General features: G+C 45.5%; 2 protein-coding genes across 11 annotated transcripts in view; one reads left to right on the top strand and one right to left on the bottom strand.

Annotated features, from left to right (window-relative positions):
- The window catches only part of rbis (ribosomal biogenesis factor), a 123,322-nt gene that overhangs the window by 50,590 nt on the left and 47,334 nt on the right, over positions 1–25,398 (bottom strand). The gene's annotated exons all lie outside the window — the stretch shown is intronic.
- Positions 1–25,398, top strand: part of ralyl (RALY RNA binding protein like) — a 96,815-nt gene that overhangs the window by 35,252 nt on the left and 36,165 nt on the right. For 4 of the 9 annotated variants that reach the window (XM_076047709.1, XM_076047710.1, XM_076047713.1 and 1 more), the window contains exon 2: positions 1,383–1,463. The exons of 2 other annotated variants lie outside the window; for them this stretch is intronic. In XM_076047709.1, coding sequence (XP_075903824.1) covers positions 1,383–1,463 — 81 coding nt within the window. Of the gene's footprint in view, positions 1–1,382; positions 1,464–14,382; positions 14,673–14,706; positions 15,439–25,398 lie in introns of those variants that run through there. 3 more of the 9 variants (XM_076047717.1, XM_076047716.1, XM_076047715.1) reach the window with 3 other exon arrangements.

Below are 25,398 nucleotides of genomic sequence, written 5' to 3' on the forward strand. Positions count from 1 at the left end.
GTGTGCAGCATGGTTTAAAGTCAAATAGATTATCTCGACCACTCAAGACCACCTCTAATCCTGCTGTGAAGCCTCACTGTGGTCTGTCCTGCAGCTTGGGTCCTCATGCTTGAGGCTGAGTGCCGTATTATTCTGCACCATATTAATAATGTCACCCTCTCCCACCCGAGAGATGGTGCTGCTGCATATTTAGCCGTCTGTTTGTCGCCTCTGACAAAAGCTACAGGCTGCAAGTGACGAGTGTACAAAGGGGACGTAAAGGATAGTTTGATTCTTGTGTCCTTCCAGCAGGATAACGCTCTCACTAAGCAAAGCTTGCATCATTTGGGACTGAGCCCCGGCGATAGACCAGCTCTGAAGTCAGAGCAGGTCATCGCAAGGTGAAGACCCGTTGGTTCTTTTTATGTTCATTATTATTATTATTATTATTATTATTATTCATTTTCTCGGCACCTGCGCTTCAAACCTCAATTTCACCCCCTTAACATACCTGGATCCTTGAAAGCGAGGTCACCGTACACAAGCGACCTCCACAGTTGCTGGATCTCGGTCCAACAGAGCGCCTTGGATTTCATGGACCTGCTGCCATAAACAGGATGCAGCCACTGCCTGATGCTGTCACGTCTGTGAGGACCAACGTGTCTGAGCAACTTCCTTTGCATCAGTATCGGACTAATTACTTGTGCAGCTGTCCAATAAAAAGAGGTTGGTTCAATGTCACAGTTCAGTGTCGAGTCAAGTTTACATTAATTAGCAGAGGCAAAAATGTTTGTGAGAGGACAGTGGTCAAGAACGTGTTTTTAAAAAAATGAAAGAGAAATGGTTGGCGGGGTGATGGAGTGTCTTTATTAATTGGCAACATCCTTGAAAATGTTGCTGATCGTTGACATTGATTTGATTTAGGTTAAACTGGCTGCAACTATGCAAAACTATTGGTGAGAAATTGTTGAACAGACACCACTAAAGGAGTTTGTAAAGTTGTTTAAGGGGTAAATGAAACATGTTGCTAATTACCGACAACGGGATAAACAAGGTTTCTGTTCATTTACAGTAGCAATAAGCGTTTTTAACTCCTTGCAAAACAAGCAGAAATGCACTCACTCTTGCACTACACACTTGCTGTTCATTGTTAATTTTGTAAATTCCAATTGTAACTTATCCAAAGTGTATATACTGTATAGCTGACCTCCTTCTGTATATTTTCCAAATAGTTTTAGTACAGTTACTGCCCTCTTTTTTTTGTTCTGCTGTCCTCTAAAGTACCATCCACACCACAACAAATTCCTTGTAAGTGCTAAACCTACTTGGCAATAAACCTGATTCTGATTCTGACAAAATGCATATTTTGACGCAGTGCTCTGCTGCTTATGCTTTATTTATAGATGTTTGCTGACATGGTCTGGGTTACTGCCACTGAAAAGGACACGGAGGATGTGAAAACAAGCCCGTCTGAAGCGCCTGAGGTGAAACTGACTGATGCAGCATTTTTAGCACCCAGACTCGCCGAGGTGTTTGATTCAGGTTTTGGCCAAACAGACGTTGTGCTTGAGGCACTTTCGCATTTATTTTTGATGCTTGGATGGCATCGAAAATAAATCGCCAGACCTCAAACAATGCATTTGGATCCCAGGAACTATAAAGTCTAAGAACTATCTTTTATCGTCAATACATCAACTCGTTGAGTTTTCTGGGCGTGCAGGCTCTTGCCTGTGTTCACTTTGGGTCTTTAACAGCCAAAGAGGGTTTGAGTTACTGATTTCAGTTCATTGCCCACAGCCCACTGTCTCGTCGTAAAAGCAACTTAAAGACTTCGAGTTTCCATGAGTGTGTTGCTACTTTTGACAGTGAGGTAGGAGTGATATCTCTGAGATATTTCTTCATAGTTGGTCAACAAGGACTCGGACGCCACCGGTACTCTTTAGTGGGCAAATTATTAGCAAACATCTTATTTCACTTGATAAGAACTTCTTTTGTCACTGCAGCACCAGGGAATCTACTTCAGGACACAAACCATTCCCTAAGCTGATTGGAGAAGGATGCCTGTTCATAACTGGCATGGAAAAAATCTAGCTCGTCCAGATGGAAGGATTTCCACATGCTGGAAAGGCATGAATGGAAAAAATAAGGAAAAGAGGCTCCTGCGTGACTTGGAGGAGGCTGCTGGGATGTGGTTCCTAGCTGGACACTGCGTTGCCACAGATGATGTTGCAAATGAACCAGTGTGGGGAACATTTTTTTTTTCCCCCAAAGCATTTACATGGTATGAAAGACGGAGAATTTGTCCTGTCTTGTCGCCCTGCTTTTCCTCTGGAGCTCCTTTTGGGCTGCAAAAAGGCTGCAACGCTACAGGATGCGAGCTGCGTGTTAGCATGCAGCGCAGGACGCCGTGGAGCCTCATCAGCTTGTCAAACAAAATAACCGGTCCGGCATACTTATTGAATCATTCATCACCTCGCTCCGTCCTCTCCGGGCCCCCCCGACTGCTTCCTCTTTGTTTAGCCGCGGCGCTCTATCGTAGACTCATCCAATCAATGTAATTGTGGCCGATTGTTTGACTCAATCCAGCGCCTCCTTACAATCAATGGCGCAATCAATGGCCGTTGCCTTCAGTCCTCCTGCTGTCGCACAAGAGGATTATCGCTGCATGTTCCAAGAGGATTTATTGTTATGTTGTTGTTTTTTTTGTGATTGTTTCAAAGATCTGGAACATTTCTCATACCTGTGGAATTTTGCCACATTTTTGGTTGACCTAATTCAACAAACTGTGCATATGGAGCTGCGTTTCCAATAAATCAAAGACTAATTCCCATTCGCTGCCAAGGATGCCTTTTCATGTCTAATGACTTTAAATGCCTTAAGTGTGTGCCTTGAGAAAAAACGCTGCATTTGTATGTCGACGGCTATTAATGAAAATCGCTTGGCAGGAAGTGCAACGTGTTAGCTGAAACACAGGATTCAACAATTATCTGCATATTTTTGGAGAACTGCCTGGATGTTTTATGAGCAGCTCTGAAATCAACCGTTAGTGGGTTTTTTTTTCCTTCCCTTTGTGTGTGGGTTATTTTTGAAATATGAATCCAGGAACTGGCTGCAGAAAGGGAACAAGCCAAATGTTTCCAAGAGGAAATGAGATTAATTCTAATATATATTTCACAACACTTAAAAATAATAATGACTTAAAATGGATCCCTCCCTCTCCTTCAAAAAAAAGTATTGCATATGTGACATTGATCACTTTTTTCAGCGTCTTTGCAGCAGCATTTGCAAAATCCCCATTAGATCCTTTAGCAAAGATGAACTCCGATGCCTCAGTCAGCTGCGCAGAGGCTCCGTCTGACTTTTCCTCCAGCACACTGACAGGCTGCTAATCCTCCCCTCTCATATCAGCGCCTTTTGAAATCACGGCTTAGTTTTCATCAGGCCTGGCCGCTCGATGCTAATGAGCTTGGCATTTTCAGATCCATACCGAGTTGGGTTGCAGTCCATAAAGTTGAGAAAATTATTCCCCAAGTACACATCAGGCACGGGCTGTGTTCCTCCTGGCCAAACAGATTTCATTAGCTCTTTTTTTTTTAAAGGAAAAAATGTTTATAGCTTCATTAACCAACAATCCAGGTAATTGTCTAATTGAAGCGTCAAGCACAGTCATTTTCTGTAGCCTGCCAGAGTTTAAGGTATTCAGGGTGTACTTTGACCATGAACTACATCTCCCACGATGCATTTAGTTTTTTTGGTGACCCGCTAAGTGACCATTCTAGTGTTTTCATGTCAGCACCATTTTGCAGTCCAAGAAATGGGGTTGAGTAACAAACCCAAATAATCCCAAAATGTTCAAAATGAGCAAGGTAGATGAGAAGGAAGGAAATTCAATTTAATTTGGTTAGTTTGTATATTAACAGGATTTGTGTAACAGAACTAGTTCATACTCAACATATTTTGTTTTCACACAAATGTATTTTGTTCTCAGATATTTTTTATGCCCATGCCTCTGAATGTCAGCAGGAGCCTTCGCCGTGCCGCTGAGCAGTAGCTGCAGCCTAAGCTGCACTGATAAATGGCTCGGCTGCAGGCGCTGCTGCGTGCATCGGCTCCCAGGAACGCAACACGAGCCCTTTGGCCCAAGGAGATGGCTTAGAATGCAGCCATTAGAGCAGGCGACAAGATGTGGTTGCCTCCTTATATCCATGTCTTCTACAAGCACACACATAAACACTCATTCACACACTTGGAAACATGCAAAAGGCAGCAACATATGTGTGCACAAACACAGCAGCTACTTTGGGATGCAGGTCCATAAGCTGCCGGAGCCAGAACCACTAGAACCTCACGCAATAACAGCAGCACGCACGGCATCTTAAACACGGGAGACAAATTCACAATTTCAGAACGGCGCACTTGTATAACAAATGAAGTCCTACTGCAGCAGATTTGCTCCTGAGGCAGGGTGTGTTTTTTCCTCCTCCTTTTTTTCAGACCATAAACAGGTGCACTGTCAGTTCCTGTGTGCGTTAATTATGTTTGCCGGCGTAAGTAGAGCTTGTAATTTTGTTTTCCTCCTCCAGTTGAACATTCGCGGCTTCTTCTGCAGTCACTTAGGCCACGAGGGAGGATGGGTTTTGTCAGTGCCGCGAAGGCGAGGCGACAGCGGCGCTTGTATGACACGTCCTCAATGTTATCAGTGAAAAGTGATAAAGTTGTTACGGCAGCCTCCTTTGACTTCGGATGTTTTTTTCTCTCACCACCACAATCTTAAAAAATGTACATTGTCAGTCATGAAAAGTGGGGAATGGTAGTACACAATTTAAGTGTAGAATACATTGTCTGGCTAAAAATGCAGGAGGTCTTGGAAATGAACAATATGAGGGGAGAATGAAGTGAGTTGATTGTCAGCTGAGTCTTTTGTGCTCTTTGCCCTCTTCAGCCAACAACGGCGGCGCTGAGGTCTTTTCAATAGAATGAGAATCAGAATGGAGTGAAAGCGACCGAGCAGCTCTAAAGTATCCGTCGCCCAGCTTCCATCAACAGAGCCGGTGACTCAGCACAGGGCGCCCAGTGGATTTCAATAAATCAAACCTCTAACTGGACTCATGGGGTGGCGGCGGCAGTGGCGTTGGCCGCCGAGTGTTTCCCATCACCGCCGGGTGAGTCAACAAAAGAGCCTGAGCGACAGTTTGGCAGAGAGCCAACAAAATAATCTGCTTCACCTTCGAGCTTGTAAGCAACTTTCATCCACGTTCTCCATTTCAGACGGTAGCCCACTGTGCATTAACAGTAATGTTTGTCTTGTGCGTGTGTGAGTGAGTGCGTTTGAGAGTTTGTGGAAAGTCTCTGCAGAAACGGGCAACAGTCGCTGCACCAGTGGCGTCAGGTGGGCTGGTACCAATTTGGATACACTTTATTTTCTCAGAAAAAACAACTTATTTACTGAAGTAAAATAAACCAAAGGAGAAACATTGGACAGACGTTTGGTTATTTCAGCAGATCAGCTGCGCACTCCGACACTGTCGACCGCAGTGCTGATTTCCCCCCAGATGTTCTGTTTCTCCTCTAACCCAGAAATAGTTTTATTTTTTTTTCTCTCCTTCTGATATTTGTTTCCTTCCCACCCACAGGAAATTTCCCTTCTTTTGCCACGGCTCTTATGTGCTTGTCATCAAGTCCAGTGGGCCACAGCAGGAAAAAACAGGGTTGCATTGCTGGAATGACAAATGTTTTCAGCTGCCACCACCCGGAATCTGCACACATTTCATGGATCTGGCGCAGGCTGCGGCTCTGAAAGCTGATTTTTACACCTGGTTTGATGGATGAGGGCCGGTGCTTGTCCTGTCAGCGCTTCCTCTTCGGTCGGCTTTCGAGATCGATGCGGAGGTTGTGTCGCTTCATGTGAAGGGGCAGAGAGCAATAGCGCTCTGCATGGAAAAACTTTGTGACACATTCGTGAATCACTCACTTCTCTTTCATTTTCAATTATTTTTCTTTATTTTCTTTGGCTCTGCTCCTCAGTGAGAATACAAAGAGCAGCAGTGTGCGGTGACCTGCGTGCAAAGGAAGCGTCGACGGAAAGTTCTTCTCCTTGGCAGCTTGTCGCCCGGCCGTGCATGCGGGAGATCAGCCACGCGTGAAGTTTTAACACAAAGAGCACAAAATGTTGCAGCACTTGATTTCCTCATTAACGGCCTGAAGTGGGATCGTTTTCGGGTCAGAGCCGCTTCCCGTTTCCTGAGCAAATGTCAATTTCTGGCTGAGTCACCTCAGAACAAGGAGACACTAAACCTTTAATTGCCCCCTCAGCACCTGAACACACTCTGCACTCAAAAATGTCAACTATTGCTAAAAGTTTTTACCTCCTGGTTTTTTACAGTCATGACTGGATTGCTTGAAAAGGTACCCTGTGTAATGCACAGGTTTAATGGATAATTAGTATGAATTGGAGATTTTTCTTTGCGTTCAGTCTTCATCAATAGATTTGGGGAGTGCAAAGATTGAGTGCAATTGTTTAAAAGCACAAGTCTGCCGGTCGCAGGAAGTTTTCCTTAATTTCTAATCTAATTGTGCAGCTTCTGTTTGCAAACTCCAGAGTTTGTGTGACGCCCTGAAGTTCTAATAGCTTCAGCAGTGAGAATGATGTTCCTGTTATCTCCTGGCTGTGGGAATGCAAGTGAGATTATTTTAGAAAAAAAAGGGGAAAAAAAATTACCTTTTTATGATTACACTTTCAACACAATCCAAGTCTTGGCAAAGACGGTCAGAAGTCTTATCAGAGTCTCCTCTCCTCTCCCCGCACTCGTCCCTGGAACACTGATGATAATCACCAAAAAAAAAAAAATCCTCAGACGCACACCGGCAGCATCACAACCTCGACCGACCACTCAGAAGTGTGTTTACACAAGCTGTCATAATGGTTAAATGGATCACTTTTGGTGGAAGAGCTGCTCGACTGCTGAACTCACTTCCTCCCGACTTTGGGAAATCATTTCTTGTTCAAGTTTGAGGAAAGAGGAGCGACTGGTTGTGAAGAAGCTTCAGTTTTAGACAAGCTGCGTGGACTGATTTTGTTCGTTGTTGTAATTAATGGCAAAGCGATAGAGGAACAGCAGTTGCAGTCATATGGCTGGGGATGTCACAACAATCAATTAATTAGCCTTCGCACACTGGCTCCCGATGAAAATACCAACTCCTGAAAATAATAAATCTCACTGCCCGTCGGCAAGTACTGCCTTCGGTGAAGGAACCTGTGGATTTCTATAGATTTACCTTTGCCCCTGACGCCTGAGCACAGCTCCACGCAACATTTTGCAATCGCATTTAATTTGGACATGACAAATTTTGTTCCTTTGCGCCATCTCGACGTAAGTGAGCGGAACGAACCCCTGCTTTGCCGCGACTGCCAAGGGAGTGTATTGGTGACCGTTTACTCCAAGTTTCTGCACGATTACAGTGGGGGATTTCGCATTGGAGCGATACGGTGCAGCCCCACAAAGAGCTAATTTAATTTGGTGCTGATCCAAATCTGGGGAGAGAAGCTGCTGCTTTCTTTTGTAGTGGACGTCGGAGTCATGGCGCAATTTATCAAGAGTTTTTTTTTTGCGTTTTACATATTTCAGGGGAGCGTTCCAATGCTTGTTTCTTGTCCGACAGTGCCGTCGTGGTTTCCGACGATTGCGTTGAGACCAGCGGAGAGCTTGTGGCGGATTCACACAGAGTTCACTGGGCAGCCTTTTACTGTTGCTTAAGAGACAAGCGAGGTGCGGTGACCAGAGCAGAGGGACTAAATCCTGATGCGCTGGCCCGGGAGGAGGTGAGAGAGGAGGAGGAACGAGAGAAGAGGTGGGTGGAGGAAGGAGGAGTGGGGAAGGGAAAAGACATGCAAGAGGAAAAGCGGTCCAAGTGTATCTGTTTCAATTACGCTGAGAAAGGTCAACTGCTGTGGTGACAGATTATTAAAAATGCAATACGAGTGTGTGGTGTTTAACGAAGAAAAAAAAACAGCACCGTGGCATGCACTCATGAATATTGAAGAGAGAAAATAGGGGATATTTGAAAGGTCTTTATTGGGAAGGCGTTACTGCCCTCCAGCTGTTTTTTAATGCCCCCCCCTTTTTTTTTTGATCTTGCTCCCTTGATGGTTTTTCTACTGAGGGACTGTGAAGTCCCACGACACTGTCACAAGGAGATAAACCAATTCCTTTGACTTGACTTGATATGTAGGTCACGCAGCTATCTTTTTGGTGGGGAGGGGAGGGGCACTGCCTTTACATTGATCGTCATGTTGAGGGAGTTCATCTGAAAGTAATTTAAGAGCCGAGCTGAAGATTGTTGTTTTAAGTTGCGTAATAAATGCATGAGCGCTTGGTGTCGTCTCACTGTGGGGAGGAGCCGGGTGCGTTACTCTCATTTTTATTATATTCATTTGGTTAAATGCTTCGAAAAGCCCTGCAGTTGATCCGAGTATGTTGAAAATACCTTGGATTGGATAAATAATTAAATATGTCAACATGTCGTAAAAACACTGCCGACTGTCTCCTTGATTTATGCATTTAATTCAAAGATTCAACTTTTTAACCAAATGTGCACAAACCCGACGTCCCGCTTGAGAACGACAACTCCGCACAGTGACAATTAGATGCGGGCGAAGCCTCTTGTGCGTGTCACACAGCGCGGGAGCGTTATTAATATTCATGTCGTTAGTGTACGAGGTTGAAATCCCTGTTGGATAAATGTGCCGTTCTTGTCACAATCTGCCTGTTTGTGCAAACATTTAAAAAGTGGGAGGAAAGAAAACCACACACACACACACACACACACACATCACTAGTCAGCGTGGGCCTGTTCCAGTTTACAAAACAGAAATTGCAAGCAGCCTTTTAGCTGTTAATAGATACGAGGAAGCTGAGAAATTACACTGAGAGTTTTTCGAGTGGGGCCTGAAAACGTTGAATCCTCTCCCCCCTTAACCGCAGAATCTGCCCTTAATGAATCAAACTGACGGGGAAACCAAACCCAAACGCTAGGGATGACGAACGGCCGGGAGTTTTAAATGTCAGCACGACCTGCAGCGAAGCCCCGGTGTGGTGGGCCGCGGGCGTCCTTTCTGCCAAGAGACTCGTGGCACGCACAGCCGAGGCTGGGAGCTAATCCACTCGCTGCGAGCCTCACCTGCCTTGCCAACAACTCCATTCACTACGGCCCACGAGGTCCACGGGAGGGAACAATTGTGTGTGTGTGTGTGTGTGTGTGTGTGTGTGTGTGTGTGTGTGTGTGTGTGTGTGTGTGTGTGTGTGTGTGTGTGTGTGTGTGTGTGTGTGTGTGTGTGTGTGTGTGTGTGTGTGTGTGTGTGTGTGTGTGGCTCTCTACCGCCCCCTGCCTCAGAACGTGTTCGAGGGTCCCGGCAAGCTGCCCACCAACTTCCTCGTCCATCCGCTCGCTCAGATTCAGAAGAACGAAAGTGTTCGGCAGCCTGAGATCCTCCTCTAGGAGTGGATGTGCTGACACAGTCAATGCCAGAAAGCAGTTTGGCTGGAGGATGGCACCATGTTCTGGAGAGCAGCCTGGATACACACACACACACACACAGTCCTATTTTTGTCTTCAAGTGCCCAACCTGATCCCAAATCTTCTCTTCCAAAAACCATTGTCTTCCTCTGTTGACGTCAGGGCTGGGGGTTGAAAATTATAATTTTAATGTGCCGCATTGCATCATTAAAATAAAGGACACAATCAGGAAACTGCACAGACTGGCTCGTGCTGCAGATCAATGGCAATAACCCCACACAGGTCGGTCCCAGTCACACTTAGGGGTAGATCCACAAAGCGAAAATCCATGTAAACGGCGCCAAAAACGGTGATTCCGATCCACAGAGGGGACGCAAACGTGAAAATCGGCGCAAGTAGCGGCAGGGTTGCGCCAGGCTCATTTGAATATATTTAAATGATTCATTACGTGCAAAATGACACCCTCTTCTATGCAAATATGCCTCATTCAAACAGCGGCAGATCCAGAAAGAGTTTGCGCTCGTGTCCGCGCGCACTTTGACAGACGCAAACACCGCCAGCCAAAGCCAGGCGCAGCTTCTGTCTGTCCAAGTGTTTCTTGCAAGGAAGGGTCAGGCCGTGTGCGAGCAAATGAACTGTCGTGTAGTTGTGTTAATTAATTATCAAAAGGGCACAAAACAATCAGGCCGTCGCCGCGGCACAATGCTGCTGGCGGGCAGGTCTCTCCTGGCCGCCACACGGCGGAAAGGTCAGCGCGCCGCCGTCTCCACGGGGCGCCGCCGGCGTTCGCGGCGAGATGCAAATGTCCCTTTTGTGATGTGACAATTAATCTGACGGCCGTTAACAAGGTGAGCGCGTGAGACGTGTTCGGTCGTCACACGGCTCGAAGGGGCCTTTCTGCCGGCTCGCATTGTGTGTGTGTGTGTGTGGGTGTGCGCGCGCGCTTTTCCGTCGAGCCGCTGCACTGTTTACCTCCCATCTAAAAGCCAATTATTCTGTTCATCAGAACGCGAGGCTGTTTTTCCAGCTCCTTGTCACAGTCTGAGCACGATTAATTCTATGCAGAGCCTCTGCATTTTCCTCCCAGATTTTTCTTTGCGCTCTCTTTGCCCTCCACAAAGCCAGGCTCGGCTCGCCGTCGGGCAGGTTGGCAAAGTCTGGTTTCGTGTGCCGAAAAACCTTTGACCTGTCAGTTTACACATTTGTTTACTTCTCTTGACAGGACGTCAAACCAGGCGGAGGAGGAAAGGCGTCAGGCATCGCGGCTGAATTCAGAACGCCTGTAATTGGGTCTTATTTCACAGCCAGACAAACACGGCGAAGAACGGCCTTCGTTTGCTTTAGAATTACCGCTGCGGTTGCACCCCGGTGTTAATATCATGGCAAAGCAACAGAAAAGAGCCAGCGCAGCCCGGCGGCAAGGAGGAAATGCGAGATTTATGTTGCTTTGGGTTGTCACTGAGTCTGCGAATCCTTGTTTCAAAAGACAGATGTTTAAAGAAAAATGTTGACGTTCTTTACCCTTGTCATCATCTGCATCTAACCACTCACAGTATCTCAGTGCAGAGAAAGGAGATTATAAGATTTTGTACTGTCATTCTTCATTTTTTGGTTGACAAACAGAGCAGAAAATTTGTTGAATTCATTCACTGGCCTGTTTATCAGATCAGCAGGCCTTGAATGAGTTTAGAAAATGTCAATGATCGTACTGTAGTATCGTAGTGCAGGTCAATTCTGAGGAAACACTGGATGTTGAGCCTACATGTTTAATTTGGAGGGTACGACATGAAACCAAAGCAAAATCATATGTATGTGATTTTCCAACATGCTCCATCCCACAGACGAGCTTTTCCCCATATTTACCAGACTGAAGGGAAATGTTCTAAATGACAGAGTGAACTTGATGTGCCACCTCCAACAGCTGTTCCCTTTTTTCTCAGGTCATGACCCCAATTTCACTGTTTCCTGATGCAGAGCTGAAAGTCTAAAAGGCTCTTTGTGTTGTTGTTTTTTTTCCAACCCTGTTATAATTCCACCAGCTGCCTTATTACAGCGTTTCTATTTAAATGCGGGTCGTAACTGTAGAATCAGCTGCAGCTCAATATAAATATATAATTATCTTATTAAATATTCCTCTCCTTGCAGTGATGTGTTTCTCTTTCCCCCCTGACTCTGAATCTTGAACAGCCACTGCAGAAAATGTGACAGAGGAACAAAGTCTGCGGAGTGAGCTCCTGTCTCACATTTCACTTTAGACTTGACAAAGTCCTTTGTGTTACAACCACATAAGTGACGACAATGCTATCACATAATAATTTAATGTCTTGAATCAGAACAAATCCCTTTGTTGTCTTATTAAAAGAGTACTGTCAAAGTGTTGGTTGTTCTTGATTTATTGAATTCAAGTGTTGTTTTTGATCAAATACATTTGGCAGTTGTGTCTAGTTGTGTGTGTGTGGCTAGCTTTAAAGTTTCAATGCTGCAGTGTGGGGAGAAGAAGAACCGGATCCAGACTAAGGCATTGGTAGAATACTCTGGGTTTTAAAATATGTGTGAACTAGTATTGATCAACAGACCACTCAAGGAGACACTTTAGATTTGTGTAAAGGCCGAACAGGCCACATGTTTGAGCTTTGAAACTCGCTGATTGACTCCTCAAGGCAGCTACCATCGAGCTATATTGATATGGAGATCACATGGAACCATACATGAAAATTAGTTTTCTCTTGAGCTGCACACATGGTTTAGTTTTCGGTTCAGCTAAAGCCGAACAAATGACAGGTGTCACATTAAACATGTCTGCACTGTTTATAGAAACTTGTATTTACCTTTATCTTTTCATAATTACCATCTCATTTAAAGTCAGTTGAGGAATTTGCCTCTGGATCCATTGAAACAAAGCCTCTGCACACTGTTTGGCACCTCCCTTTCACCGCCGTATGTGTTTTAGAACAGCATCAGCTGTGAGTGAGCTCACATCAACCCTGTGGTGCCGATAATTACGGCGCCGACGAGTCCCTCAATGCAACATGCTTGCCGTCAAGTTAACTTTACGCCAACGATGATCAATGCGTTGTGACACCGCTGACATAGAACACTTAATGAGATGGCGGTAAAGTCAAGTGTGCTGCAATCTGTTGCCACAGCATCTTATGAGGCCCCATAAAGCAGAGTCAAAATGCTGCTTGGGGGGGGACTTTTATTACTTCATTATTTTATTACAATAACTTATTTAGTTTGGGTGGGTATGGGGAAGGAAGGCAACACTATAACACGTCTCACAGAGACCACACAGCGTTTTACAGTGTCCCATCCCGAGGCTTGGATGTGATCAGGAGAGTAAATTAATTTGGACAGTGCTTAAGGTATAAACGGCGCTCCGACCATGGCGGTGATGAATGTGCTGCGACAGTCGTCTGCAGCACTGTGCGCCGCATGAACTTGTACTGAATTTTGCCTGACAGCCGCAGTCAGACACTAATGCATCAATAACACATTATTACGTTCCTGCCACGTCCAATCAGCAATATCCTACATTCCTGGGGGTATTTATTTAAGAAATGAGAGGGGTGGGGACGGCACCTTGGTCTGCAGATTACAGTGAATCAAATTTTTTTACAACATCATAACGTAATGTCACTATTGAGGAGATTGGGATTAGAAACGGTTCTTTTGCAATGACCATAGAAACTCTTTTGAAGTTGCATCGCACACCCTCATAACGTCGTAGCGTATTCAATCGCACAGCATCAGAATTCCTCTAGCATCTATGTAAGCTGAATTTTTTTACTAAATCCTCTCTGTCAGCAGCAATAACGGAGATTTGTGAAGCAAAGAGCAAACCTGTGTCTAATTCCCTATGCAAATCCACTTTATGACACAGTTGCCACCAAGTCGGTGAAGACTCCACTTGACAGAGCAGACTCCCTCTGTTCCATGATGCTGTGCCATATGCCTCTAAATAGTGAAACGCTATCAAATGCATATTTAAACTTCGCTCCTATTAACACAATTACCGGAGTGGCATCTAAACCATCTAAATAACAGTGTTCTATTTAGTGACCAATGAACTCATTTGGAGGACGGTTTAATGCTGTTGCTTGCTCCAAAATGTGCAAAATGCTCTAGACTGGGCTCTGTAAGGAACTTGCTCGACAAACACTCATCCTTATAGTGAAGCAACAAAATAAGAAATTCAATACGTTTCTGACCTTTGCGGTTCATCAATGCAAGAAGTTCATGTGTTCGATTCCAACCCGGGGCATTTCTACGTCTTTTATCCAGATATTCCACCTTCTTTCCACAGTCCGAAGACTGTGCCAGTGTGTGGGTGTTGACAGTTGTTCTGCAACTTTTAACAGCGTGTACCCCACCTCCAACCTAAGACACCCAGGATAGGCTCCGGCACACCCTGCAACCCCGAGTACAGGACAATATTGATGAATCGATGGTTAACAAAAGATACGGTTCTTTTCTCTCGTCACCTGAACGTGGTCAGCCCCTGTTTCAGCACAGTGGACAGCGCGAGTCGTGTGCCGTCCACTGAGCTTTCAGTACCTCGGACAGCTACCGCACCTGCCAGCGGCCAGTCCAGGATTCCAGCACCATGGACAGCGCTAGCCGTGTGCCGTCTGCTGAGCTTTCAGTACCTCGGACAGCGACCGCACCTGCCAGCGGCCAGTCCAGGGTTCCAGCACCATGGACAGTGCCCCGCTACGAGCCCTGCCGAGGAGCGGAAACGCCGGATGCGGCGGAATTCGGCTCGGTAGAAATGAAGTCATGTCTAAATATCGCCGCGGTGCGGTGCTGACACCGAGTGAGCTCTGCATCTTTAAAACAGGAAGGGGGAGAGGAAGGGGTGTGGGGGGTTCGGAGAAAACACACAACCATCTCAGTCATAAATGTGGGATGATGAGGACTACCTCTCCTCTTTTTTTTCTCTTTTCTTTTTCTTTTTTTTTCTTTCACTTTTGAGGGGAGCCGAGCTTCCAGGAGAGTACTCGGCATTAGCTGTTCGACACTGCTCTCTCATTGCTGGAAGTCAGAGGCGATTCGGTCACATGACAGAACTGGAGGCTGAGATCTAGAGAGGGAAAAAAAGGCACAGCATTTCGGCTTGCACCGCCATACTGTATTTTGAGCCGTATCACATTTTTCTCGCAACATTTTACTCCCGCTCGGTGAGTACCTTTCCAGTGGCGTTCTTTTTGTCTTTTGAATTGCCCTCCCTTTTTTTTGTTTTTTCCTCCTTTTGCTGGTGTTTGAATTTGAGCGTTTGACATTGTTGGTTTTGGAGTCGTTTTTACCCCCCTCACTACACATCCAGGCTTCAAGTTTTTAGCATGCAGTTATTCTGATCGAGAGTACCGACGGTGTATGACGGGTCTCACTTGCTTGCCAGTTTTGTTTCGAGGGTCGAGCGGCTTTTGTCTGCATTTAGGCAATTTTTCACCGAACGTTTATTGGTGGTTTTGACACATTTTTATTTTTTTTGTCCTCCTTTTTGTTTTCTGTCGACTTTTGCTGTTGCTATGCTTTGGTTTGCCTTTTGCGGTGTTGTGCGTTGCCGTCGAGTTTTGTGATTTTGATGTCTCGGTGGCTCTCACCAACCAGACATTTGCTTTTACTTTGTTTTCTCTTTCCATTATCAAAAGGAGTCTTTTTTTTTTTTTTTAAATTAAAAAAAAACCCAGTGACGTTTTAATGTGATACTTTTCTTGCAGCTGATCACACAGGTTTGTTGTTTTTTTTTTTTCCTCTTCTATGTTTTCCCACGTTTTTTCCATTATGCTTTTGCTGGTGACACTGTCAAGTATTTTTGGATGATTTTCTTTTTTTTACTAGATGATGCTGGGTACACGAGGGGAGTTTTGATTCTTTCGGGAGTTCGATGCGTTTTTTGTTTTCCTTGTGGACGAGGATGAACAGACATTTTCCTTCCTGCAGGTACATATAACACGAGCTGACAAGTTGCTGTGTGTGTGCAATAAAAACTGAGGTGACCGAAATATGCACCTGTGGCTGACGTGTTATTTTGTGAGGCAACGTGGCCGCGGCTGCTCACCCACAGACTGCTCTCTATCAATGTTATTTGAAGGTTACCTCATCCGATCGATCAAAACCACGCTAAAAAGGGGGATCCAGGTTTGCGTATTGCCGCGCGGCAAACGCCGCGTGTATGTGTCGAGCACCGGGAAATCATTGCGAGTGGCCGCTGTATTCAGGTCCCCTCGGAAGGATGCACTGAAGCGACTCTAATCCTGCGCAAATTACCAAATCCAAAACTCTATACATCGACCAGAAATGCGAGCAAATCGCAAGCGCCTCCGCTGCTGCAGTCGTCCCACTGAGCTGCGGTGCGGCTGAGGTTGAAGGCACCGTGTGTCTCTTCCTCCTCGCAGCGGGGCAAATTCAAATTGTCTTGAGTGGGTTGACCAAAATGTCTTGGATTTGTCACTCCTGCTCCATCCACTCTCAGGGCAAAAATAAAACGAGACTGGGCTAGTTGGGGCACTGCAGGCACTGACGGTGTAGGCATGAACATAAAGCATGATTTTGGGTGAATGCGTGACTTGAAGCAAGGTAACTAAGTTTGATATTTGTTTATTTATTATTTAGCGTGAATAAATCTCCAGTGTTTTTTCAATGCGTGAGTTGAGCTGCTGAGTCATTATCGTCATCATCTTACCACAAGCTTGTAAATCAACCCTCCGTCAAGGAGATGGTCATTGTCGCTCAACAGAAATAATGCAAAAAAAACCCCAAAAACATTACTCCAGGTTTTGAAATTATTTTCCTCTTTGATTGCCCAGCATCACGTCTCATGAATGTGCCTCGCTGTGCATCGAGCGCAATCACTTCAGAGCAGCAGGCAGGTCTGCCTGGTGCAGCAGTGCGGGCCCAGTAAAATATATCCGGATGGTCCATTAAGCCTGAGTACAGGCTGTTAAGTTCCCACTGTCATTTAACAAGCTGACACGGTGGATCAAGATCACCGTTTAATGTGGTAAAATGCAATATTGAAAACAAACTGACTGCAGCAATTAGGATAATACATTTGGGCATGTATTGGAAAGCTGTTATCGTGTATTGATTTCCCTGAATGGAGATAAAGAGCCACAGGGGCTCGGTGTTGGTGGTGGTGGGGATGGTTGATAGTTTTTAAGGGCTTGGGATCATTTAGACAGAATAGTAGGTAGTGTTCAATCAGGGAGAAGTATTGTGTTGCCTCAGCAGCCAAGGATTGATGTTATCTCTGGCCCCTTCAGAGAGCTAGCTGTCATAAATCAAGTTGCATTTCATCAATGTTGCAGCGAGCACACTAATTATCAAGAGGAGGAAGGAGTTGCTCTGTGTCGTTTTGTTTGGGCTGTCAAGAAGTCTCACTTTTAAAAGTCAACAAAACTTTTGTTTGTTTGAACCAGCCAATTTGTTCAGCCAATCACCTCGTGCCCTGTGGTTTCAAGAATGTTGTTGTTTTTCCATCATATACTGTCATTCTTCCAAAGCAGGCCTCAAGGCAACATCTGTTTGACCCACCGAACAGAAGAGGAGGGGAAAGGAAAAAAAAAAACATGCTCAGTTAGAACTGCAACACGTTCCTGTCATTGTGTTGGCAGCATTTCAATATACATATACATATATATATATATATATACTTTTTTTTTTTTTTTTTTTTAAATCCTCCTTTTCCTTGATCCAGACATTTAGAAAGACCCCCCTGCCACACTTCACCTCGTTCAATTCTGGAGTCGCAGCATCACAATACATTTCCTGGCGCTCTGAGAGGAAAGGTGTTTCTGCGCCGCCGCCGCCGCTACAGTCGCAGCTCCTGGACATCTCTCCCGCTAAGCATTATGATAGCTTCTATTACATCCTGCGGTGTTGTGTCCCCCCTCCAGGCAGATTTCCTGTTATCTAGGCCAAGCCAGACCTGCACAGGAGGAATGCGATAGCTCATGAATGGATATACCGCTTGATGCCATGAATAAAACATCACGCCGGGGCAACATTGCAGTCTGTACGAGTGTGCTCGAGCAACGTGGTGGATGTGTCATCCTCCCAGTCCGAGGGCGTCTGTGGCGGCAGCGGCGGCGGTGTTTTCTGGGCACGCGGTCATTGTTGGATCACTGCAGCACATGTCGCAAACGGCGTAGCCATCGCAACAACGCACCAGTTGCATCTGTCGGAGCTCAGACGAGCTCAGGTCTTTGGGAGCCCGACTGTCTATGTTGACAATCACGTGACGTGATTTTGAGTTTTTATTAAAATTTGTAATATACAACTCAGCAGATAGCCTGTCAGAGAAATTCCAAGGATTAAACCTATAGGAGCCCTTGATATATTACTGATATGCAATTTAAAAGGAGCAACTTGTGTGTGTGTGTGTGTGTGTGTGTGTGTGTGTGTGTGTGTGTGTGTGTGTGTGTGAGAGAGAGAGAGAGGTGAGATTTTGCCAATTGAAGTGTTGTTTGATTTGAAAAGTAATCAGGATGAAACTACGTTTGTTCGTTTGTTCAGTAATTGAGCAAGTGCAACTTGTGAGCGATATTCATTCACAGTAGTGACTTGAAAATGGCACAGTCAGTGTGACCTCTCCATAGAAATGTGACATGTGTTTAAAACCTAAAGACGGCTTTACCTAAAGATTTTTTCTTTCATACATTTTTAAATAAAATCCATTTCTGCGGTGAATGCGGCGGGCTGGCAAGTACACATTTTTCATTACCGAGACGCTGACGTGCACATCGTGTCTCAGTCCCTCCCTCAGGCTCTGGTCTTTCACAGATAAACAGCTTACCTTTACCACAACTTGTTCTGCACAGGCAGCCGCCGAGCACTTCGCCGTCCCTTTTATTCTGAGCCGTTAATATGATAAGTGAGGGGCCCTCACACTTCATATTCTGGGCAATTAAACCCATATCCGAAGAATAAGGTCAGGCCGAATGACTTCCCAGTGTCTATTATGGAAAGCATTTGAGTTATGGCACGTCACAGCAATGAGCCGTCTGCGCTGACAAGCCGAGGCCTGAGTGTCCTTTTTTCTTCTCCTTTTTTCCAGCACGGAACCCAAAGTTCTGGTTGCGTTACATTAACTTTGAGTCTTGCCCGCTTCCGTCTTTGCGCCTCAATAAGATGTTCATAATGTCATGCCGTGGCTTTTGCAAGCGTGTAGTAATTATTCTTGGACCATTTTCTTTTAAGGAAGCAGCGATTGTTCGGCTCATGCTGGTGGAGGAGAAGCTTGATTTGGACACTGAAGCTTACGCAGCCACCTGTTTTTTTTCTTCTTCACTTTGTTGAGGCCAAAAGTCATCTGGCACGCGAGGATTATAAATACAAAATGTTGGCTGAACAAATAAAGTTTGCATGAGGGATGAGCAGCTTCTGACGGTGGGAGACGCACGTGCAAGGTAAGTCGTGGCTGAGAACCTTCCAGTAGCCTCTTACATGTCAGCCGGATTGTGTTCACACGAACTGGCAGGCGGCCTGGTTTGCAGGCATAGTGGTCGGGAGGCATCCTGTGGGATACAACCTGCTACTGGTGCGTTTTAATTATGGCGCTGAAATGCTGTGAACGTGTAATTACTCTCTCCCTGGGTTAAGGTGGTTCATCATTTCGGAAAGAGTGCATTGGAATGTTGGATGGAAACAGTTCTTCTGAATAAACTTAGACATTGTAAACTTCAGCTATCATGAGACCGTAAACATCAACATGAGAGTGACCAATGAAACTCGACATGTTGACTACATGGAACAAAAAAAACAATGGATTTATATTTAAAGAATGACCTCGGACAGAATTGGACCTGTTCCGTTGTGCACATACCTATTATGTCCTTATTGCTGGGTCCATGGGAGAAGATTGGAGGGAGTCAAACAAATGGAACTAAAATAGAAGAGAGGAAGGGGGGCCGGCGTGAGGCCAGAGCCCAGAGCAGGTGGCCCAGCCGTCCAGATGCTGCGGAAAACCCGGCGAAGCAGATAATGTCGCGCCTAGATTACCTCGGGGACCCCGATTACAGTGGAGCTTCCTCATCTGGGTCAGCTCCAGGCTGCCTCTGCAGGGATCAGCTGTTCTCGCTGTCCTTCCTGCCTGGCCTCAGCTGTCTGTCACCTGCTCCAGACCAGCCAGAGAGGCGGCGGCGATGGCTACACGCTGCAAACATTGTGCGCCGTGTGATGGCATCACTTAGCAATCAGGCAGTGTTTGGTTCTAATTAAAAGTGTTTCATTTAGAGTGAGTGAGACCGCTGACTTCTCAGGGCACTTGAGCCTCAGTTCCATGTGGCAGTTTGCAATGTCAAAGGGTTTGAAAAAAGATGCTGCAGTGACAGCAGAGAAGAATTCTGCAAGTTGACAGCTTGGAAAGATATTTTATTGCCTTCCATGGATGCTACTGCAAACAATTACTAATAACTAGGAAACGGAATCTGTTCCTGCTTCGCATGCAGGCCAGCAAGAAAGTCAAAGTAGGAGGAATAATTCTGTTAAATGCGAACAAAATTTTGGTAACATTGAAAAGTTAATGTTCGAAAATGTCCAAAACAAAAAGTCATCATGAATAATTTTTACCACTATTCAATACATGACTGGGAAAAAATTTGAGCGTGAGGTTATTGTGAGTATTGCTCCAAGTCTTGCCCTGAAACGCATGTAAAAACAGAGGCACACTTCGCCACAGATGTAATTCCGGGTCCAGCACAAAAACATAAAGAGCCGGTCCTCCCAGGAGAGCAAGCAGGTGCTCTGAATTCACACAGGCTGAGACTTGTATTCTGTCTGCATCGAATATTAAGGGGAAGGCAGGTGTGAGTGTAGCAATATCCCAAATAGATATGTATACTGAGGAAAAAATAAAAGCTATATCAGCCCAGTCATCCTGACATACACACACACGCAGGCAGGGATCTTGACCTCAATTTTCAACGTCTGGCACCAGGAAGACACAGGTTCACTCAAGGAGAGACGGCTAGTCGGATAGCTAGCTGTTGAGTTTGTGTACCCCTGAGGGCGAAAACCTGTCCACTGTGCAAGCCTTTTATGTTCCTCTCCACAAATGGTTCAGTGAGGGGTAGCGGGGAGGCGGCGGAACTGGTTTCCCGCATTTGGCGCTTTGATGGAGGCTGACAGGGTCCGGCGGCAGCGTCGGGGGTTGGCTTCCCCGTCTGATGAGTCCCAAAGTTTTGTGAGATTGCTGCGCTGTGTTATTTGGCCAGGGCGTGTGCTGCTCTTTGTTTTTTGGTCACCGTTGACACCATCGCTTCTCTCTGAGTTGTGTTTTTGCGCGCAGGATCTTCTGTTCTCAGGGTTGAGATCGGTACAAAATAGAAAAATATGCAGTCCAATATGATTGGACTCCACGTCACTTTATCGAGCACAAACAAACAAATAAGTAACAACAATCTGTCTGAATACAATGTGCGACAATTTTATTCTGTTGCTGCTTTTTCACATTTTTTCTCACTGTCTTCAGACTTGACATTTGTCCACCCATGCAGCATGGGGAGGTGAATTGACTTCACCCTGGGCAACTAATGAAGTTATCTGAATCTGAATCTAAAACAGTCCATAGGGAAGCTGAGAAGAGACTGTCCATCATTTAATTCCCCCACTTAGCCTCACAGCAATCTCCAATCCCTGAAACACTAACAGCTTGTTGACATCTCACACTGATCTATGGACCATCAGGTGCGGCGTGTAAATAAGGCTTCATTCTTCGTATAGATTTTTTTTCCCTTTCCTCAGCCCTTGGGTTTTGACATCGCTGCAAATCAAACACTTTATTGCTGTGTTGTTCTTGCAGATGCCTGCAGCTCTGCGTCCATTTTCTCTCAAGAAAATCAGAAATATCCATGCTGCATGCTGCTGGAAGTTTGTCCTCGTCCACTGCAGAGGGAGAGAGAGAGCGAGAGAGGGAAAGAGTCATTGTGAAACTGCCCTGCAGGTTGAGTGACTTTGCCAAGATCTTAATTTCTACTTGTGTGTCCCTGGAAATTTGCCAGAAAAGATGTGGATAGTGTTTTAGTTATTTTGAGTCGCACTGATGAAACCGACAGGACTTTCGGATGAGATTCCTGACTTTATTTGGTTAAAAGTGACTGAAATCTTTCAAGACATAAAGGCATATCATAGCCAAAGAGGTAGCCAATGGTCATTTGAGCTCCGAGTTTGACTTGTTTGTAGGGATTTGGACCCAAAGCACAAGCTGAAGGCTGAAGAATCGCCATGAGGTGAGAGATGGACTGATGTGCAGCGGCCCCTCCCTCCTTCCTTCCTTCCTTCCTTCCTTCCCTCGATCCTTCCTTCATCTTCTTGGTTATGTAAAGTAATATATGTTCCTCAGTTGTTTCCACCAGAGAATGTGAGAGTCAGACTCTCTGAGCTTCTTGTGAGCTGCAGGTCTGAGAGACAACCTGTTCACACAGACTTCCCCCTGTTAATAATGTGTTCAGTCCGGCTGTGGGCCTCCGTTATATTGTCCTGCTTCTGTGCCGCACTCTGCTGCTGCTGTTAATGCTGCCGTCCTCGTGCTTGAATATTCTTTCAATATTGTCTCTGTGGCTCGTGCATGTCAACGGAGAGTTGAGTCCTGGACACAGGCCGCTGCTCGGACCATAAGAGGACGAAGAAGAAATAAATATATGAAATAAACTTTCATCTGTGAATGCCAACAGGTTGTACACACATTTTTCCAGCATCAGGTGTTGCACTCGCTCACAGAAGCGTGGTGGAAGAAGTGGTTCGCCGTCGCCGACAAACCGCCGTCTGAAGTGCAATGCGGCGGGCTGCTGAATAGCGCCGCCTCATCTGACAAATCAACACGTTTCAAGTCGGAGGAAAATACTTGGCGTCGACTCTCCAGACAGCTTCTCCGTGGCCTTGTCACGCTTTCAAAATCCCCTCTCTGCAACTTTGGGCATCCGCCAGTGTCACAGAGAACGTGTCGGGATGTGTCATCATCTCAACCCGGCAACACTGCGGCGCAGGAATATATAAATACATATATTCATGCGTATTGGGGCTGAGTGTTTGTGCAGGATTGGCACAAGTGCCGCGTCACCAGGAGAATGATTTATTTTCAGACCGCTTTTCCACTAATATGTGCCTGCAGCGATGTAATGAATGCAGAGAAACTTTGCACCGGTTTGGGACTTCAGCTCCTCCCTCCTGCTCCCCCAAGAGGTCATAAGTTTAACCTTTGGCTGGCTTGGCTGGCTTGGCAGGCAGGCAGGCAGGCAGGCAGGCAGACAGACAGACAGACAGACAGACATAAGTGTGTCCTAACTGTCTCCTTTTTGTTTCATGATAATTATACATTCTGTTGTTTTTGCTTGCTCTATAGATGTTTCATGAGCTCCCATCGTGGATTTAAAAGGAGAGACAATGACTCCAGTCTGTGTGTATGAGTGTGCGTGTGTGTTAGAAGTTGCCTAGCCCAGTTTAGGATCCGACCTGGAGAAGAACCCTCCTGACTCTATAGAAACAGTGTTTTCACCTCATTGGCCTTCAACATTTGACAAACTCGCATTTTTTTTTTAGTTGCACCTCTGCAAACTTCTTGATCGATGGACATTCAGACACTTGCAGAGAGGCGAGTCATTATTAATAATGGTCAAGACAATCAAAGTTGTGAAAAAGAGAAAGTCAGCAGCAACCTGAAGTGTCTCTTCTTATCTTCTCCTGGTCTCCATCTCGGATTAATCTTCTCCTTTCCAATTTTAGTTTGGGCTCGATATTAAAATGTTTTGCAGAGTATTAAATTAAAATGAGAGCGGCAGCATCGCTGTGCTGAACTCGCCCTTGTGACGGGGAAGTCGGAAAAATAATTTTCAGTCTGGTGACACATTGATTTTCTGTCATCTTTTCAAGTTGCCGGCCAAAGTGTTTGACTTTCTTGATACAAGGGATAAAAAATCATTCAAACAAGGCAATAAGGACAATATGGGCTGCACTGAAAACACTAGCACAGCAATTTTGTCCTGGCTTTCTGGAAATTCTTCCTGCAAAGAACTGCGGTTTTGACCAAACGATTAAATAAAATGAATAAATCAACAAACCGCTCACAGCTGTTCCAACTCCAACCACTGCCACAAGATCAATACCCCCCAACTTGCCAGCTCCGGCTGAGACACAGGCTGCTGACCTAGATATTTGACATCATGTGTGACAAATGTGAGGAGTTGCCCCCTTCCAACAGTGTCTGCCGGCAGCAGCAACAGCAGCTACCAGAGGGTTCCCATCTGCCAAAAAGTGGAACGACACACATGACATAATTCAATCCTGCTCATGCAAATTGTCCTATTTCTTCTTTTCTTTCCCTTTGTGAGGGGAGCAAGAAAGCTAAAAATATATATTTTTTTCATGACACCATCCTGCGTGCGCGCGCACACACACTCTGTGTCTAGAGAGGCTTAAAGATGCTGATGTGGTGACGCGTTTGTGGGCTTTTCACTCAAAGAAATCAGGCCTTCGTGTTCTTCGCCAATTTTAACAACAGAGTGACTTAAATATTGAGCGTGTGATGTGGTTTTGATGTTGTTTTATTTCTCTCTCTCTCTCTGGTGTAATGTTTTAAAGAACATTACAAAGTACATATTGCCAACCCACGCAGTTGGGTGCTGACTTCAAAACTAACTTTGAATTGAGTTGTGAGTGTAGCGTGAGTGAGATTATGTAAGTTTCTGCTGTGCACCAGCAAAGTTCTGAATAAATGTTCACTCACGTCATTTTAAGGGCTCTTGATCAATGTATGGAAAACTATCTTTAGCATTGCTAACGCACACCTGTTGAAAGGGAAGGGGAAAGGGGAGAAAACAAAACAATTTTTGCAGCATTATCGCGGCGCTCTAAAAGTGACACCCGCTTTAATTCAAAGTGCTTCCCATCACACTTCTCCTCCATCACCCATCTATTAAATAAAATTACACTTTCATCAATACACTCCCCAGGCAAGTCATTAGCAGGAGAAAGTCATTACGTATCTTCCGCATAGTGAATGATGGAGGTACTGCTATTCATCTTTTTCATTAAATTGTTAATAGCAAAGACTCGCAGTGCCGACGTGAATCCAGCGCCCGGCCTCCCCGACTCGCTGCTGCGCCGGATTTGATTGGTCTCATAAAAATCATATTTTCTTTTTTCATTTATGAGCTACGCGCTGGGAATCATTCATTAAGTTGATTTCTAATGCCGGTATAAGCGTTAATGTTTGCAAATAAATAAATGTTTTTTCACTGTTTTGCCGCGGCTGTGGGATTCAAATGCGACTTTGCCTCATTCGTGTCATCTGCATCACAATCAGATGAGAACATTCCTCTTGTACTGGTGGCGTTCTTGAGACAGGAAAGGCCTGCTGGCGCTGGGCTGAAGCTGGCTGCCTCTGTCTTCAGAAATAAGCGCGGCGCTTCTCTTACACTGGAATATCTTTGTCATGTAGCCAAGGACCTTGGGCAACTATAGCTACACCAGAAAGAAAGAGAGAAAAAACACCAAGTTTTCTTTTTCCAGAGAGTGAAAAAGACGTCGACAAAGCCTGAAATGTCGGAATCGCTGCGAAAAGATTATGGGTTTGACTCCCAGCCTTCTGTGTTAGTGTGTGGAGTTTGCACGGTGATTGGTCAAGGACGGCCTCCTTGACGTCTTTCATCACACATTACGCATGCACGTCTTTGTTTTCGTTGCCGTCTGAGCTGCCTCCTGGCGTGTTTTCAGCTGCACTTTCCGTCTGTTCCGTCTGCTGCTGCCTTTACAAACCCTCTGGACTCTGATCCATTTCACTGAGGTCTGTGGAGCTTCTGCTCCACATCAGCAAGGTTGTTCCATGGAAATGTGCTGAGGCAAACAGAGAAAAGGAAGACGGCGCTGCGGCACTTCACCAGGCATGATTCCAGAAGCTTGAGAGGA

This window comes from Nelusetta ayraudi, unplaced genomic scaffold (assembly GCF_046127955.1).
Source record: "Nelusetta ayraudi isolate G7.1 ecotype Tasmania unplaced genomic scaffold, CSIRO-AGI_Nayr_v1 ptg000094l, whole genome shotgun sequence".
Classification (NCBI taxonomy): Eukaryota; Metazoa; Chordata; class Actinopteri; order Tetraodontiformes; family Monacanthidae; genus Nelusetta; species Nelusetta ayraudi.